The sequence below is a fragment of the Gobio gobio genome (assembly GCF_949357685.1).
Source record: "Gobio gobio genome assembly, chromosome: 15".
Classification (NCBI taxonomy): Eukaryota; Metazoa; Chordata; class Actinopteri; order Cypriniformes; family Gobionidae; genus Gobio; species Gobio gobio.
Genome location: NC_137108.1, coordinates 28,421,632 through 28,440,555, shown reverse-complemented (window position 1 = coordinate 28,440,555; position 18,924 = coordinate 28,421,632). Strand labels below are relative to the sequence as shown.

At 37.3% G+C, this 18,924-nt stretch overlaps 2 protein-coding genes across 9 annotated transcripts in view; one reads left to right on the top strand and one right to left on the bottom strand.

The window, feature by feature from the left end:
- Nucleotides 1-2,643, bottom strand: part of mylipb (myosin regulatory light chain interacting protein b) — a 7,672-nt gene extending 5,029 nt beyond the window's left edge. The window contains exons 1-2 of the mRNA XM_079837406.1: nucleotides 2,399-2,643; nucleotides 1,675-1,865 (exon numbers count right to left, since the gene is read on the bottom strand). Of these exons, the coding sequence (XP_079693532.1) occupies nucleotides 1,675-1,865; nucleotides 2,399-2,485 (278 nt within the window). The 5' untranslated portion in view covers nucleotides 2,486-2,643. The remainder of the gene's footprint in view (nucleotides 1-1,674; nucleotides 1,866-2,398) is intronic.
- A 1,101-nt stretch (nucleotides 2,644-3,744) lies between these two features.
- The window catches only part of dtnbp1a (dystrobrevin binding protein 1a), a 29,283-nt gene continuing 14,103 nt past the window's right edge, over nucleotides 3,745-18,924 (top strand). For 4 of the 8 annotated variants that reach the window (XM_079836519.1, XM_079836518.1, XM_079836515.1 and 1 more), the window contains exons 1-8: nucleotides 3,745-3,988; nucleotides 5,133-5,306; nucleotides 5,929-5,982; nucleotides 6,374-6,424; nucleotides 6,661-6,721; nucleotides 6,803-6,935; nucleotides 10,893-11,025; nucleotides 11,913-11,935. In XM_079836519.1, the coding sequence (XP_079692645.1) occupies nucleotides 5,251-5,306; nucleotides 5,929-5,982; nucleotides 6,374-6,424; nucleotides 6,661-6,721; nucleotides 6,803-6,935; nucleotides 10,893-11,025; nucleotides 11,913-11,935 (511 nt within the window). In that variant the 5' untranslated portion in view covers nucleotides 3,745-3,988; nucleotides 5,133-5,250. Of the gene's footprint in view, nucleotides 3,989-4,966; nucleotides 5,307-5,928; nucleotides 5,983-6,373; nucleotides 6,425-6,660; nucleotides 6,722-6,802; nucleotides 6,936-10,892; nucleotides 11,026-11,912; nucleotides 11,936-18,924 lie in introns of those variants that run through there. The other 4 variants (XM_079836521.1, XM_079836517.1, XM_079836516.1 and 1 more) reach the window with 2 other exon arrangements.

Below are 18,924 nucleotides of genomic sequence, written 5' to 3'. Positions count from 1 at the left end.
TTTTATAAAATAGGATTTTGAGAAACTTTTTTTGTACATCTCTCGATCATCATTGTATTGCATTGCATTATATGTTTTAAATATAATCTTACTAAGACACATTACTGGACGATATAGAGTGACTGATATTATATTATATTATATTATAAACCGATATTTATATGCATTTTATGCAAGTAGTTGTTAAACTGTAATAACAATTTCATTGATTTACATTATAAGCTAACAGAATTAAATTTTACTTTTTGGCCATATAAGTAATAACATCTACAGTCTACACCAAGCTGCACATTTTGATCAATTTGGACCTTTGGATAAAACTGATGTGTGAGCGCCATATTCTCACTATATCATATACTACATGGGCCAAAAAAGCCTGCTGTATCAAATATGATACAAAACATTTAAAAAATCTACCTGTTTTTTCTTTTATATTTTGTCTAAAGTTACAATAAACTGTTCCATCCACTATTATTTAGGCTTTATATGGTTAACTGAGATACTTGTTTGTGTAAATACTAAATACTAAGTAAATATTTAAACATTTTTCAATCGTCACATTATAATAAATAGTTGTATCTCTCAATTTTCATGCACTGTCAGCCCACTGATATTATCTAAAAAATGAGCTGGCTTGAAGCCAGGTTTACTCAGCGGCCTAAACCCGGTGAACTTTAGTAACAGAAGCAGACTTGTGACTTCTGGCAAATATTTTTATAACTTGACATAAATCACTTGTACATGTGAAAATAGGGAAGAAAGAGTATAATACATGTCGTAAACCGTGAACTATAATGCAGATCACACCTATTGCCAATTGATGTATTCACTATGATGGGTATTGCATCTCAAAAATAGTCATTATGTATTTCAATATAAAACAATAAAGTACACAGCCTCCACTATTATAGTTAATAGGTTGTTTTAATCATGGATTTAAAGACTGAGAAAGACTAACAAAGGCTGGCGGAGAGGGCGCTGGAACTTGTCCCACCATTGTATAAGATTATGTAAGAGGCAGAATCCCATTACAGCATGTTTCAACTCAGAATCAGACAAACTGACATCTCCCCACCCCCACAAACAGCCCTCATCAGACGTGACCGAACAGCTACACTAGTCTCTAGGTGGGAACACACTGTACTGCCATTGTATTCAAAGCACTTACTTTTCTTGAACTTTAAGGAACATTTGTAAACATTCGAGCTTCCAAAAAAGCCTCCAGAGAAATAATATTTACCTCAGCAACAGCTACATGAGGCACTCCCTAACTGAAAGAGTGCCAGTTCAAGAGCAAACATGAACATTGGTAACACCCTGCCAGAGAGTCAGAAAGATATTATATGAAAAGATGCATGGTATATGTGGGACAAAGGTAAGAGAACACAAAACCGCCGAGGCATACAGCATTTTGAATCATGCTGTCACTTTAAGCAGCGACTTCCTGTTTGAGCTCAGGAGAAAAACAACTAAAAAAACAGAACTGTTATCCACGTGCCTCAAGTTCTCTAGACTGAGCAAAAATTTGAAACCTCAAAGATTCTGCAGCCACAGAGAGATCCTGTTTTTTCAATAATGAAAAAAGAATGCTTTGTGCATATATATATACATGCACATTGCACAAACTATGAGCACTATGATAAAATACTACAACTTATATTCACTTAGTTTCACCTGGTTTGCTCTTGCAGGATTAGATGCGGTTCAACAAAGAACTTCACTCGCAGCCTCAGTCTGCAGGGAGACAGGCAGTCCACTTGTTGAGAAATCCTGTTTCTGAGATTCATCCATAAAATCTCTCCCTTTGTACCAGTGAACTGAAGTCCAAAATAATCCACCTCTATGATTCCCATTTTCCGGCAAATCTGTAAATTAAAAACAAAACCATTAAATTGTTATTTATATATGTGTGCTTTTAACTGAAGAATGCTGGGACTTGGGCTCTTTGCACCCCCCTCCTTTAGAAAGACAAGACATATTACATAAGAGGGACTTTTGAAGTGGTAATGTGGTATGAGAGAACACCTGCTTTCACAGTAATTTACTGAAACATAAGAATGAGAAAAAGTAAATTGTTGTGTATTGTTACAATGTTTTGTTCTAAAATACTTCTTGCAGTAGTAACACCCAAAATGTTGCAATAAAGAGGCAAAAAGAAATAAGCTAGTTAAAATAATTTATAATAAAAATAACTATTTAAAACAATAAACGTAATTATTGACAGATGAAACTTTGATAAAGCCTAAATAGGTTTTCAATACAGTACTAATTTGGCATGGCAATCATTACATTTGCTGTCTTTTTTATATGATGCTAATGAGCCTTAGTGCAAATGTAGGTAATGCAGGAATGATTGAATAACTTTCGCAACCTAAATTCGTTAATTTTCGACACTCACCTTATTGAGAATGTCCTCTCCGTTTGCTTTTGGGTCCACCTCCACTTCCAGAACCACCGAGTCGGGACGAGTAATGTGGCATAACATAGTGAATGCAGTTATTGTTTCGCACACAGTCCAGGATAGCGGAGAGAACGACCTGTAGCTCAGTCACGAGGCTAACTCACTCGTACCCCATCGGAAAAAAAGCGAGAGGAGGTTTATGAAGCCCTGCTCTAACTCACGGATCCGCCTCTCCGTTATCTGATGTTCGATTCGCGAATTGTTCGTTTGTTTGAACCGGTTCTTTTTTTAATGATTTATTCGAACTTATCCGCAAAGGCGTCTGTACCAAACAAGTCAAGTACGATTGTCATTTGTGTACAAATTGCGTTTCTCTACAGGTCTTGGTAATTTACATAAAAGCATTACATTTTAAATATTCTGTTTCTCTACAGTTCTTGGTGCTAACATAAAACCATTTTAAATAGGCTATACAACAACAAGTGACAAAATAACACACGAGGAGCATATTACAACAATAGCCTACAACAATATGGACATAAAAATAGACCGTATGGTAATAGGCATAGGTACATTATGATTCAGGTAGGCTACTGTAGGCTACACTGTAAAAAAAAAAAAAAAAAAAAAAATCTGTAAAAAACGGATAATGTAGGCTAGCAGAAATTTACCAGTACTAGCCTACATTATCCTGTAATTTTACAGACATTTCCGTTAACCCTAAAACATTACACAATGACGTTTAAAATACAGGTAAAACACCTGTAAAGAATGAATATGGAAAATTCCATCAATTTTAATAGGACATTGTAGCCCTATTTTTACGGCCTATTTTTTTTTTGTGTGTCCGGAATGTGATATTCCGTAATGAATTGTGTGTAAAGTAATTTCATAAATGATTACCTTTGCAACACTGACAGTTATTGAACTGAATTGAATCAACATTGAACTGAACTGAGCTGAATGATGACACTTCTGTAGAGCCGCATTACAGCTGAAATTGCAGTCGTTTCATAATGAATTTTGCAACATTAATACTGTTATTTTCCTGATCATTAGCCTTCTATGAGGGGCTATCTGTGTGGTGTAAAGTGCTATATAAATGTGATTTGACTTTTTATCTGACATAACCTAAATTAGCTCATTCATCCCAGGTTTCACAGACAAGGCGTCCCAGACTAAAATGCATGTCCTAATTGAACTAAGGCCTAACCCTGACATTAATTCTTATGAGAACTGGTCATACGTTTTCTGAATCGGTTCATTTAAACAATTCGCACGAATGAACCGATTCGCTAAAATGAATCAGAGAATTGCTGAACAACCCTTCCTTCTGTCACTTTCACTCAGTTAGGGGGCGTGTGTTTAACTAGTACAGGAAGGACTCACGTTAGTGCGGCGGTCTGACAGACGACGCTGAATCACATTTTCTAACTTTGGTTAAAATTGATGTGATGTTAATAATACAGTGATCCAGATGAGGTAAATACAGTGGCTGGATGAATAAGCCAGCTAACGTTACTAATATAGTCCTCCAGACAGACATTGTCCGACGGAGCAAAACCCACAACGGGACATTAGGATATAGTGATGGGCAGACCGAGGCTTCGTGAAGCACTGAAGCAGTTGAAGCAAATGTGTCATATTGTTTCGAAGCTTCGAATCAATCTGACACCCGTCTCTACGGCGCCATCTAGTGGTCACTTCCATGTGTTGATCTGAAATACCTTGACAATGATCCATGTAAAAAAAAATTGTTTTTAACATCTGTCTGACAAGTACATGATCTTGGTTTTGTAACCTGTAGCCTCGTCATTGTAAAGAACTATATATATATTTGTTTGTTATACAAAATGAACATTAATAAAATAAATAAAGCCACAATGTGTCACATTTGTCACAAAACATTTTTATTCAAAAATATGAATTGCTCTGCTGTTGAAGGACTCAGCTGACTTCTTTTTTTACATATAATTTCTCCAGCCTTTGAAAAAATCCTCTCACAAGGGACACTTGTTGCTGGCATGCACAAATATTTTTGGATGATGTAAATACATGGATGATGTATTGTTGCAGAAGGCTAGCTGCCTATCACAATACACACATCTCACTTTATTTGGTGCTTCCAAATGGAAATGCTCCCACACCACAGATGTACGGCATCTCTTGCGTGCAGCCTCCATTTTTATATATTCAATTAATATATCTATCTATATATCACCTATGAATCTATATCTATATAATTCTATATATCTAACTTATGCTGTGCTATCTATCTGTCACTATCTAACTTAGCCTATATGAATGTGTCACTATATCTATACTATATGTCACTGTCTATACCTATCAGTCAATATATCTAATTTAAATCTAGCCTAAATATAACTAACCAAAGCGCACTATAAATCTCACTGCTATCACAAAATCACTGCTATCACAAAATCACTCTCCTCTCACAAAAACCCACGAGGTGAAGATGGATTTACTTCACTTTTAAACTGTGGTGAATTAGGTTTACAGATGTACAGACTGTGTGGCTTGTTCCCGCCCCCTTTAATCAACGCAGTTTCGGAAGGCGCCACCTGATGAAACACTTTGAAGCTTCATTTAGCCATAGTCACGTGACATGGGTGTTTCGAATCACAGTTCGGAGCAGTGTTTCGAAACATCTGCGCTTCGGGATCTCGGCAAAGCCCCGAAACGTCTGTTTCGCGTCTGCCATCCCTATTAGGATATTGCCCTCTGACAAAGGATGACCGAAGCCCTCGTGAAAGACTGTAAGCACAGACAGATCTAACCTAAATGTCATCCATCAAGCCTGTGTAGAGGAATTAAAGCAGCTCAAGGACATGTTTGAGAATTTCAGAGAGAGACTGCAAACGGTGCAGCAGGACTTCACATCAGGGTACGTATGCGCTGCCCGGCTGCCTTCGCACTCTCCAGAGTCTTAATAAGGTGTTGAGATAGCAAAATTAGATGACCTTTAGAGCCTGAACCCGTATTATACACTATTGTCCCAACTTCTGCTTTGGCTTCTTCACGAGAGTGTCCGCTATTCAGCAGAGAGCCAAGAAGTGGATGCTAGCTAATTAGCCTGCTAATCATCTCACAGCCAAGAGTGTAGTTTGTTTTTGGCTTAATATTCACACAACAAAAGCTGCAGGGTATTAAAAGAAAGAAAATGTATTTAATAATGTATATTTGTTGGAAGAGGGACACGAGATGTTCAGTGCTGTCAAGTTAGCCGAATGCTAACAACTGCAATCTGGAATTTCACTAATAACTTCCAGCTGACTGTCATGTGATGGGCGAAACAACATTACTGCGTGTTATTACATTTTCTCATATAAAACTGTAAAAATATAAATATTTCCAAGTGGCACTGGGTGCATGTTTTCAATAACGGCAATAAACCGAACAAACCAAAATATATGAATATAACAAAACAATAAAATATTGTAGTTTTGTAACTAGGCATATTATTAGGATTTTACAATTTTACAGTGTCTTGTTTCAAAACTTCTCAGAATCAAGACCCTGAGTGATAAATCCAAGGAGGCGAAAGTAAAGAAAAAACAAAGGTAATGTGCTCTGTTTTTCTGGACAAACACACACACACACACACACACACACACACACACACACACACACACACACACACACACACACACACACACACACACACACACACACACACAAACTTTTTTATATATCATTAAGTAAACTCTCCATCCATAGGCGTAATGGTTTTATACTGGCTAATGATGTTCTTTATCCCCTAAACATAGCACTCACAGAAACACAGAAAATTTTCCGCATTTTTTACTTTTTTATTCAATCATCATTTAGTATGATTTATAAGCTGTTTTCCTCGTGGGGCTCGACCAAATGTTCCTACGATGTAAAAAATGTCAGGTTTTAATGTCTTTGAAGATGTACATATATCATATTTTATGTAATATATTCTCCCAGAAGAGATGAGCACCTTCCTGAATATTCTGCTGGAGTCGAATTATTCAGTCGGTAAGTTACTTTCCTTTTTTGTACACAATCATGTCAGAAATGTCAATGATGTCAAGGTGTCAACAAAAATGTCAGTGAAATTGAATCCAAGGAAATATTTTGATAAATATCTGAAGTTGATTAGTGTAGTAATAACTGTGTGTGTGTGTGTGTGTGTGTGTGTGTGTGTGTGTGTGTGTGTGTGTGTGTGTGTGTGTGTGTGTGTTTTTTTAATGGTTGGGCCTTTTCTTCACCAGATATGAAGACACTTGGTTCTCCCTTCATAAACGTGGTAAAGAGTGTGCAAAGGCAGGGGAAGTAAGTTCACACATTTAACTCTGTACAGTTGACTCATTTGTGGTGCGATAACCATGGTAACTAAACCCTGTGGGCTGTCAGATGGTGGACGGGGAAGTTGTGATGCTGTGCGCGCACTGGGAGAAGAGACGAGGAGCAGTGCTGGAGCTGCAGGAACAACTGCAGCAGATCCCTGCTTTCCTCTCGGACCTCGAGAGTATCACCTCACGTATTGGTGAGACAGTCACAAAAAGTCATCACACATACAAATTTTAATCAATTAGTTATTCACACAGGGATACTTAGAAATGTATGATGTTGGTAGAGAAGGAGGTTATTAATATTACTTTAGTTTTAACAGGAATGTCAGTCAAATCTTCCTCTCTGACATAGTTTTCAAAACTCGTTTGCAGACATCCCATTCTGCTAAAACTCGTATCCGCGAGATGGCACAAGCCCCAGTTGCCTAACACGGGTTTGTTCATTCAATAATATTCGTGCACCGAAAGTGATGTAGTTGAGTGTGATGAAAAAAGAGGCGAGGGTCTCCTCAAAATCCGAATGCAAGTGGTCACAGAATACGCATTTAAAAAGCATGATAATACCAGGTGTAACGTTAATGCATCTTGGCTGACCACTTGTGATCGCCCCGAAAACGCATTTGAATACCAGATGGAAACAGTTTTTGTCTCTCGCTTGCTCGATTTCCGGGAAACGTTATATTATTTGTGTGCGTCAGGGAATCGCTATGACTATGCTGGAGACTCCTGGACCTTCTGGGAGAGGTGGGATGTCTGCATTTGTACTAACGGCATTTGTAAGGGGTACCAGCGCTGGGAAGATGAATGTGTATTTAAACTGGGTCATTTATGTAGCAGAAATGTGAAATTATTTTTGAATTTGGTGCCTTCTAGACCGAGAAAAGACTGAAAATGTATTTTTGTCTCGTGGATGAAAGACAACAACTCCCAGAATGCACTTGCTTCGCTGCCCTACGAGGCCACTCCCAAAGCCACGGCTTCTGGTTATCACTTGCCCACCATGACACCGCCCCCACCGTCGTTTTGACATTCATAGTAATAGTTAGAGAACAGACAATACAATTAAAAACTGAACGTGTCTTTTCAATAAAGTGTGAGTGAGCCGAACAAAAGTCACGACACAAACGCAGCAGGAGTCAGATTTCATTCATCACAAGAGCAAAGAGCTGAGCAGAGCTGAGGTAAGCGCGGCAGTCATTCACGACGCGTGTCCAGTCTGGCGCGTTATCAGATCATGCCTATGGAAGCTTACCTTTCATAGGAATTAATTGAAAAGTTTAAACACTCACTTTGCTCCGTACCGCTCCGTTATGAATGCCCGAGCCGAGCGAGTGAGATTTCTCCCCTGTGGGCGGGTTGAAAACATGCGGAACTAGCTCCTTCTACTGGCTGTAGTCTCTAGCCTCTGGCCAAAAAATCCTCTAATTAAGCAAATATCGCTTTTTTTTTTTTTTTTTTTTTTCTCCAGAAATAAAATGCATAATTCTCTCGTCTCAGGGGGACATGAGAGGGGAAAGTATGATAATTTGAATATACTACCGGGTTTCTACTGATACAAAGCTTAATGCTTAATCGCTGAAGTAATCCTTTAAATTTCCATTTGTTCCTTATACAAAGCTATCTTGAAATAAAGTGAAAGTCAAATGGACTACTTTTATGATACCTTTGAAATGTGTGCTTATTGTACATCTCACGTGGCCTTAAATGGAGCATTTACTGTGATGGTAGAGAAATATGATCACCTTGACTGCCTTTGCAGAGCGTTTGTCTACGCACAATACTACACATTCTGTGTGTAACTGTGATACATGGTGGTAATGAGAGTGATTCCTGTGGAGCTCCATCTGCTGATGTCAGTCGCTGTTGTTCATGCCGTAATGTTGCACCTTTTGGCTTCAGTCCTGAGACTTGGCTCCCTTACAAAGTGTATTGTGCAGACTGACTACACAATAGCATTCTAAAGTTGCTCTGATCGTTCAGTTGTTGTAATCTCTTTTGTAGTGTTTTGGACAAAAGGACTTTTTTGTGTAATATGCATCTGTAGTGTAGATCAGATCCAATCCAATTGTCATCTGAGAATCAGGTTATGCGCTTCAGATGATTTATACACTACCATTCAATAGTTTGGGGTCTGTAAGTTTTTATGTCTTTTATTTGCTTATTTGATCCTGAAATGCAGTATAAACCTCAATATTTGTCAATATTATTGCATTTTAAAATAAAGTTTTATTAATATTTTAAAATGTAATGTATTTATGTGATGGCAAAGCTAAATTTTCAGCATCATTACTCCAGTTCTAATATGCTGATTTCCTGCTCAAGTAACATTTTTTTTATTATCAATGTTGAAAAACGTTGTGCTGCTTAATATTTTTGTGGATGCATTTGTTTTCTGGATTCTTTGATGAATAGAAAGAACAGCATTTATTTGAAATACAAATTTCTAGTAACATTATAAATGTCACTTTTGATAATTTTAATACATCCTTGCTTAATAAAAGTGTTAATACTGTACTGTATTGTACTGTATGTTTAACTGAAAAGTTTCAGGAAATTTCCATACTTGTTACATTTGTTTGCGGTTTTATTAAGAAGTATGAAGTGGCCAAGTGTAAATACCACCACCACCTCCACCACCATTTTTCTAATGTAAGCAGATATGAAATAAGGCATATCACATTCCTGAGAATCCAGGGGTCAAATTCAAAGAAATTATGCAAATTGTCATGTATTTATAGGCACTTTTTAGTGTTGCCACTTGGTGGTGTTATGTAGCTATATAAAGTTCTGCCTTTGTGCAGCTCTGACAGCAAACAGTTTGCCTATATTATCTTTCACTGTTTATTCATTTGTGCTCATTTTGTAGTCTGTAATGTTATGTATGTATGTAGTGTTATATATGTATGTATTAGGAATGCAACAATACAGTTCAATAGGCCATGGTTCAATACATACCTCGGTTTTTAACCACGGTTTTCGGTTCGGTTCTGATGGCTTGTCACATCAGTTTTTTGCTATTCTATTATTGAGCAAAAGGAACCGCAAGAGGTTAAGGAGAAAAAAATAAATAAATTGATTGCAATACTGATTATTTTACTTAAAAGAATTGAAAAACCTTACTTAAACTTAAAACTTTAATTTAAAAAAAACCCTGTACACATTCCTTATGTATTGTATAATATAAAATAAATATATATAAAGATTTACACTGGCAGCTCAGGGCAGTAAAGCAGCATTTAAGTATGAAATTGAATGAATAAATGTAAAAATAAAACACTACATAGACTTCACTATAAAATATACATTGATTCTTAGCTACTGGATTCGTTTTTCAGTCAAGAGCAGTGAGGACTTTTCTCTTTGTCTTTTGTTGTTGTATTAACATTAAAGGGATAGTTCACTCAAAAATGAAAATTCTGTCATCAAGAAATAAATACAGGTTTGGAACAATATTACAGTGAGTAAATAATGACAATTTTAGAGGTGAACTGTCCCTTTAAGGACAGCGTGTTCACTAGGCTGCGCTGCTGTCAATTTAAGACGTGCATCTAATATACAGACACGTGCCGATTCTACTTTCACTTTAGACATAACTGACTGTGTTTATGTTAACCTTGTGTGTATTTGATAGTATTAGCGCAGTAAGACTACTTAGTCCAGTAATCACGTGTTTGACAGGCGTTTAGTGCGCGCGCTCGGAAAAGCGCATGTTAAAACCATGCATAAGCACGCAAGTGAAATGTTTAACCGGCAAGGCTTTAAAACGCAGGCAAATAATGAACTTTCGTGATTGTGAATAACTATAGTGTTCCGTGAGTATAACTCTACCACTAACGTGTTATGTGAATGTATGCCGCATTCTTCAGTATATTGGGATGGAGGCAAATTATAGAATTTGTAGAAAAATAATTAATTAAATGCAAAACCGAAAAAAAATTCACAAGCGTGTATTGAACCATGAATGCCGTTCCGAACGGTTCAATATTATATTGAGAATTGTGGCATCCCTAGTATGTATGCTGGGAGCACATGGATTCAATTTGATAGGATGCACACATTATAGGGGCTTGGGGCATTTTTTACTGCACATGTTTGTTTTAACATGTTATAAACCTCTAATCTAACCTTTAATCTTCCATGTTTTTGCACAGCTCACCTGGAGGCTGATTTTGAAGAGATGGAGAGTCGTCTGATACATCTCGAGGATTTGTGTGCTCAGTGTGATCATCAGCGCTACAAGCACTTTCATATCCTGCAGCTGGAAAACTACAAGAAGAACAAAAGGTAAAAGCATTGTTTATTTGCGTCCATTATGTCTTTTAGCCAGTACTTTTCCTTTCTGCTGTCTTTTGTAGGAAAGATAGATTGGGATTTAGGTGGAACTAGTGCATACATGCATGGTTATCATAGCATCAAACACCCGTATCATCACAGGCATTTCCCCTTGAGCATTTGCTCATTGAGAGATGACTCTTCTGAAGGCATGCTGTGATTAGGACACGCACTGTGTGCTGCATTTCATAGTAATTTGATCAGCTTACAGTCACAATAACTGCAGAACACGAAGGATCTGTCCATCAAGGGTTTGCCCCTTTAACTCAATGAAGGAACAGAACATACCTTGTCATTTTGACAATATTTTACACCCTGGCAAAGCCAACATATTAGGGCATCTGTGTTGAATAAGAGTTTGTGAAACAAGCAATGCAACACTTTAGATTGTTTATCATTACAGTGAAACTGCACAGTGCGTTTTGCATATTTCACAGAAGCATTGAATAACACCCGAATTGTCTTTTACTGTATGAAAACACAACCAACATATTGGTTAAGGAAAGCATGTATATGTGTTTCTTTTGATGCTGCATGCTCTCGCTGTTTGAGCCTGTAGCTAAATCATACATATCTGGCTTTGCCCAGTGAGTTGGAAAGCAGCTGGGCTCAGTTCTCAGTGCCCTTCTCCTTCTGCGTGTGGGTATTCATTAGTACAAACACACAGCACAGATGCAAAAGTTGTCAGCGCCAATGAAATGCTGCAGTCTCGTTTTCTCGGGAATCCGTGCCTGTTTTAAATGGGGCTGACTTAATGTGACATCTGGTGAGAGCTTGTGCTCTGTATGCATTTGTTGTATATGTAACTCTTGTTTTTTTTTTTTTTATTTGTTTTCTAGGAAAGAGCTTGAGTCTTTCAAAGGTAAGAATTATCTTTTTTTTTTATCTCAAAGAGCACAATCCGTCCAAATCCACAGCTAATATGAATATATAATTAATTAATAAAAATAATTAATTTATAATTATTACTTTATAATTGTATTAAATATAAATGTATATTATTTGTTATTTTGAGATTTCTGTTCACGAAAGAATGGATAGAAAGAAATGTATTACTTTTTTGTCCCCATAAAATAAAATACGGCTGTTGTCAACATTGCTAATAATAAAATTACTTGAGCACCAAATCAGCATATCAGAATGCAAATGTTTTTTTGCCATCACAGAAATAAATGTAATTTTAATATATTTTACAATATATTAAAATAAAAATCAGTTATTTTAAATTGTAATAATATTTGACAATGTTAGTTTTATGATTGTATTTTTGATCAAATGAATCTAGCCTCTAACTTCTCAAAAACATTGTCTTCACAAATCTTTACAGAGGCCAAGCTTTTGAATGGTAGTGTATTTAATGATGTATTTATAATTACTTTAAGTATTATAATTTTAATTAATTATAATGATATATATTTTTTATAATATCTTATTATTTTATAATTTCTTAAACATCTGTAACAGATTCAAGAAGTTGAGAGCTCATAGGCCAGATTTACTAAACAGGGCAAATTAGCGTGAGAGCGCAATGCCAAAAATGTTCCGATGCGAGTGGAAAGTTCTGCGCGTGATCTACTGACGACGCTCACATTAAAGAACACAGATGCAGTCGGATCATTTCCAATGACCTACGCAATCTACCAGTTTGGTTTAAAGGGATAGTTCACACAAAAAAATCAAATTAGCCCATCATTTACTCACCCTCAAGTCATCCTAGGTGTATATGATGTTCTTCTTTCAGACCATTTGGTTTTCTGAGAAATAAATAGTTCCCAGTTTAGTCTTTTTGTATACTATTTTAGCATTTTTATTTACATTATGAAGCTCATTTAGTGCTCAACAATGAGAAGAACTGTGTAGTAATTACCCAGGTGACACTAATTAACCTCAGGGAGGCAAAACTGCTCTAGTGAGTGGACGCTGCTGTCTTTATTTGGTTTCATGATGCCATTAAATCCACACTGACCTCCAAGGGAGGCTGCCTGCTCCATCTGTTCATACCTACCATCCGGTGAAAATAACATCCACTTTCATCATCATAGCTCCTCGATGTATCAGTTAGAGATGTTGTACTAAACAGAAATTGCCTTTAGGCGGATATGCATCTTTGTTCACATATCTGTGCCTTTTATCTAGAGAACATTTAGGTCATCTGAGTGTAGTGGTTATTTTGTAATTGATGAAAAATTAGATGTTAAGAATAAGAATTCAACTTTTAATTTTTTTTAAACATTTATTTTACATCCTACAAATGTCTTTGTCACTGCAAAAGTGGTAAAGACTGTTTATAACACTTCCTTTGGTACGTAGGGGGTGTTGCTTGAGATTGGCTCGCTGTTTGTGTGGGCAGTGCACTTCAAGACTTTACACCTCATTCTTTTTTTTATTTTATTTATTTATACATTTTAGTTTTTTTTAATGATTTTTAATGTTTTTATTCATTCATTTTTCCCGTCTGGACAAAGTAGCTGTGGTTTTGTACTAGTATGTGCAGTGTAAAATGCAACACTGATATCTGTGAAAGACTTTTAGATTTATCAATTACTTTTTTGTGTGATGTGCTTCTGTGTCAGATTGCAGTGTTTTTGGCACTGGAACTAACTAATGATTATTCACAGTAATGTTGACATTATTCATGTTCTCTAATTCTCTGATTGTAACATTGATCATATGTGTAGTTGAGTGTTGTGTAAAGTATAAGATCAGTTGATTGGTCCCAGATTGTAAAGCGATGAAGGCAAATATTTTAAACAAAACTCAGTTTTCTACAGACATTCACCCCTATAACAGGATGTGAATGGTACGTTCCCTGCTTTCCTCCTCACTCCAGCTGCATCTGTAGCTCTGTGTCCCTGAGCAGGCAATGTCTCAGCATTCCTGGCCAAAGAGGAGCAGCTTCTGGAATAAAAACGGCTGCAGAATATAAGATGTTCGTTTAGCTGTTCTTCAGCCTCACTTTAACTGCAGTCTCAGGCTTAAGTCCTGCTTTCAGCTCATCTGCAATCTTCAAGGAGAAATACAAAATGTCCACGTCGGGAACTCTGGACAGCAGCATGAGAGATTCTTGTAGGTTTCCAGACACTATTTTTTTAATTCAATATTGAGTAGATGGTTGTAAGGCTCATTTAATGTGCTGATGTATCGCAGTTCTGGCTGTATTTCAAGGGATCTGAATTGGTGGTTTGCAGTCATTGTTTTATATCTTTGGGTTTGGCAGGCTTTAGTAATGGAATTTCAGTGAAGCTTAGGATGCCTACTGTGGCTTTTGTGTCTGTATGCTTTTTCATTACCAGCCATCATAATGCAAGCCAATGCAGTGCATAGAATTATATTTTTTATAAAAGATCGGATACATCAGATTAAGAAATGTTGCTGTAAATCAGTTTGAAAGACATTATTGCCATGGCGTTATAGTTATTAATTTTAAGTTGGAGTTATTATTCCTACTGTTCTATGTGTTGAGAGCATTGCTGTAACATGACAATGTCTTAAAGAGCCAAACTACTGGTTGTTTAACTTGTTTGCCCTCAATTGTGCCAATTGGTTAAATTTTGACCTGTAAATCGGGCTGTAGATATGCATTCTCTTGGTGGCTCATGTATTACAATCTTGTAAAGTTATCTCAGAGATTCAGCATTCACTAGAAAGTATGGAGCAGCTGGAAAGAAGGATATTATATTAATCTCCTAAATGGTGCAAATTAATAATACCTTAGAGTACAAATACGTACTACCTTTAAAGGGGCCATGTTCTCTGTTTTTATGGGCGTGCCGCATTGAAGACTTCGAAGTAAACGACCACTCCTATGATTGGATAATAGTTTTGTATATTATAATGAGCTTTGACTCTCCGTGAGTACATGTGGGGAATTGTTTTGAAAATGTGTGGAAAAATGGCAACCGGAATGATTCGCCCAGAGGGCTGGCAAAATATGTCTTTATCAAACAAACACAATTATTTATTTTTCATCCCACCCGCAATTAATTGGAATGTTATTTTTTTATTACTTGGCCAGCCCGATCGGTGGATATAACCGCAAACCGCATCACTAACACAAACACACACAAGTACTTGCATCACTGCAGACAAATCAGCATGTTCAAAACATCCGCAATTCTATTTTTCCTTCCAATATCAATTCAATAGAGCGAACAACGCACATCACGAAAGGAATATTATTTCACTATTTAAGATAGCCCGTCATTAGCCCCGGGACATCGGGGTTTGCGAGCCCTGGCCCATACATGTTTGAGTCTGATACTGAATCGCAGGACAATGAACCAACAACACCTCAAATACAAAGGATACTGCAGCCTGTGACAGCATGGTAAGTTATATTTAGTTACACATAATCAGTACATATCAAACGATCTGTAACAATGCCATACTATCACATATAAAAAAAATTTTTTTTACTCACATAAGTGTGTTGCATCATTCCTGTCGGATCCAGAAGGCACATCATAGTTTTTTAATCTCATTCTGTCTGCAAATCCAGTCTCTTGTTTACAAATAAATCCACAGTGAAATGAACCGAACAAACGCACAATGTCTTACCCACGTGAGCTGGAACCTTAAAAATAAAGTTCAACCATGTATTGCTAATATTGGAATTCGAAGGAAGCTTATGCAGCATGTTTATTGCTTGGAAGTTTGATCCGGTTTAGCTTCACGTTGGCCTATGTTATTTATCTATATCATGTCATGCACGAGTCATTGGGCGGGGCTACAGAATAAGGCGTTTGTCTTATTCTGTCGATGCGGCGTTTCACTGCACTCTGACGTCATGGGGAAGCACATTCGCAGATCGATCGTTTGCTGAGCCAGCTGTCAATAAAAGCTTTTATTTGACTAACAAGGAAGTTTTCAGCACTGAAACTTACAGGATATTCTTATATTATCATGACCTTTAATATATCAAATGCTCAAGGGAAAGTTGATTTCTCAACTCATGACCCCTTTAAGGTACAATTTTGACATCTTTTTTCTCAGTGTGTTCTTACTATAGGGTAGGATTAAGAATAGGGTTAGATGCTTGTAATTATGCATAATTTACTGTTATTACAACAGTAAGTACATTAGGGGTGGGAATCACAGGGGATACATGACTCATGATACCAGTAATGCCACCATACAGCAATTCTGCGATAATCAATATATTGCTAGACAGTCCTATAATGATACATCACAATATCTGCCTAACTATTAAAACAAAAAGCCTGTGAAAAGGTTAAATGTATGTTTTCCAGACTTCGGACTTGAAGGGTTAGTTCACCCAAAAATGAAAATAATGTCATTTATTACTCACTCATCTCCGTTCATCTTCGGAACACAAATTTAGATATTTTTGTTAAAACCTGAAGGCTCAGTGAGGCCTCCATAGGGAGCAAAGCAATTTACATTCTCAAGATCCATTAATGTACTAAAAACATATTTAAATCAGTCCATGTGAGTACAGTGGTTCAATATTAATATTATAAAGCGACGATAATATTTTTGGTGCGCCAAAAAAACTAAATAGCGACTTATATTGTGATAACCAATTTCAAAACACTGCTTCATGAAGCTTCGGAGTGTATTGAATCAGCGAGTCGAATCATGATTCGGATTGCGTGTCAAACCGCCAAACTGCTGAAATCATGTGATTTTGGCGATCCGAACCACTGATTCGACTCGCTGATTCGATATGCTCCGAAGCTTCATGAAGCAGTGTTTTGAAATCGGTTATCACTATATAAGTCGTTATTTAGTTTTTTTTTTGCCACACCAAAAATATTATCGTCGCTTTATAATATTAATATTGAACCACTGTACTCACATGGACTGATTTAAATATGTTTTTAGTACATTCATGGATCTTGAGAGTGTAAATTGCTTTGCCCCCTACGGAGGCCTCACTGAGCCATCGGATTTCAACAAAAATATCAAAATTTGTGTTCCGAAGATGAACGGAGGTCTTACGGGTGTGGAACGGCATGAGGGTGAGTAATAAATGACATGATTTTCATTTGAGGGTGAACTAACCCTTTAAAACGTGGCTGGGGCATACATTTTTTTATTCTCACTGCTGTCCGCCATCCCGTTAAAAACCTCTTTTTCTTAGACTAGTTAACTTATGTTCACGTTTTTCTCATTCATGTGTTGAGCGTCACCTTGAAGAGCCATGAAGTAGCGATGCTGGGAGAAGGGAAATCTATTTAGAGACTCCCTCATTTATTAATTAAAATATCGATATTTGGCATTAGTGTATCGATTATTACCATATCGATATTTTGTCCCAGCCCTAAAGTACATGTGAAACAAGGACACTGTAAAATAAAGTGTTACCAGCAAAGGTTCTACTGAGACAAACCAGAGACTATTTCTAGCTCCTTGTCCATCCTAATTGATTGCGGTTGGGCAGATGAGTGTTCTTGAACCACCCATGTGTTGAATGAACTGTCAGTCCAGAAGACAGTGTTCATACATTCCTCTGTCTCTTTCCTCTTTCTGCTGCTGGATTCTGGGGTTTTGTTCTGTGTGCGGAGGCAGGTCAGCTCATTAGAATGAGTCATTAACCTGTCTGGCCTATGGACTGAACCTGCATTACTATCCGATGCCAGATGCTCCACTGATTAGCATCAAGGTGCCCCATCTCTAATATGTGTTTCTTTCGCTGCATTTTCCTAATGGAAAATTGATAGAGTTTTTATGAACATTGTCATCAGTGTAATCTGGCCACGTTTACAGTGAGCAGACCATGAAACTTGTCGAAGTCGTAGCTGTGGTTCTGTCCATTGGCCCTCATGAGCGCTCTTAAAGTGGGTATAAAATGGAAGTTGCAATTAATTAATAAATTTTCCCTATTGTGATATATATCTGAGTGAAATGTAGCCTGGCTCCGCCCTCCTACGTACTTCCGCTCAATTTTCATTTTCCTTCAGTACTCCGTCTGGGATTGCGGTATATTCTCTGGTTTTCTCAGATCAAATTTGAACCGGTCCAATCAGCGAACAGAGGGAGTGGCTGAGAACAATGACGTTGATGTTGTGCGCTAGTTTGAGATGACATACGTCACGATCAAACGTTAGCGATTGGTTATGGCAGATCCAGAGTGGCTCTGGGCAGATCCAATAGTTTTAACCTTCAACAGAGTACCCGCCTTCAAGGAAGTAAACGCTTGTCAATGGAAAGTGGCCAGACTCTCTGTACAAATGAAATGTACGAGAGTCTGGTAGGACCAGGCTAAGTGAAACGGCTTCTCGAACAAGAAAAAATTTAGGGTGGAATTTGATTTTGTCCTTGGGGAATTTATTTAATGGTTGTGGTTTGCTATTGATCAATCTCATGTGAGTGACGGGTTGTCCTGCCCTCATCAGAGAAGAGATATCATTGCAAGAGGGAGGGGAAGTTATTTTTATTAAGTATTACGAAGGCACATTAATTAAAAAAAAATGTGCATGGATAAATCATTTATAATAAATACTGCAATATTCCATTTATTGCCCATTTTAATGTCATGGTGACTTTAACATGTTTCCCTTTTTTCTGAAGAATATGTGTGGAGGATGTGACTAGTGTGATCAGAGAGCCTCAGGCTCACCCTGTGCCGTCATCTGTCATTAGCTGTCATGTGCATGTAACAGAAAATGTGATGTAAAGCACAGCTTAGCTCTGCAGATCTAGTTCTTTTATTCTGTATCCATGATTTAGTTCCCGTGGACATGGAATCATTCAAGGAAGAAAGCTATATGTTAGCATTGCCATTCATCTTAATGGCATTTTCTCAGATGGTGTAGGACCCATCCACCCCCACCCCCCACGGTAGTATGGGCGCTCCGTTTCGCTGTCAGGGTTTTTTGAGCCAGTCAC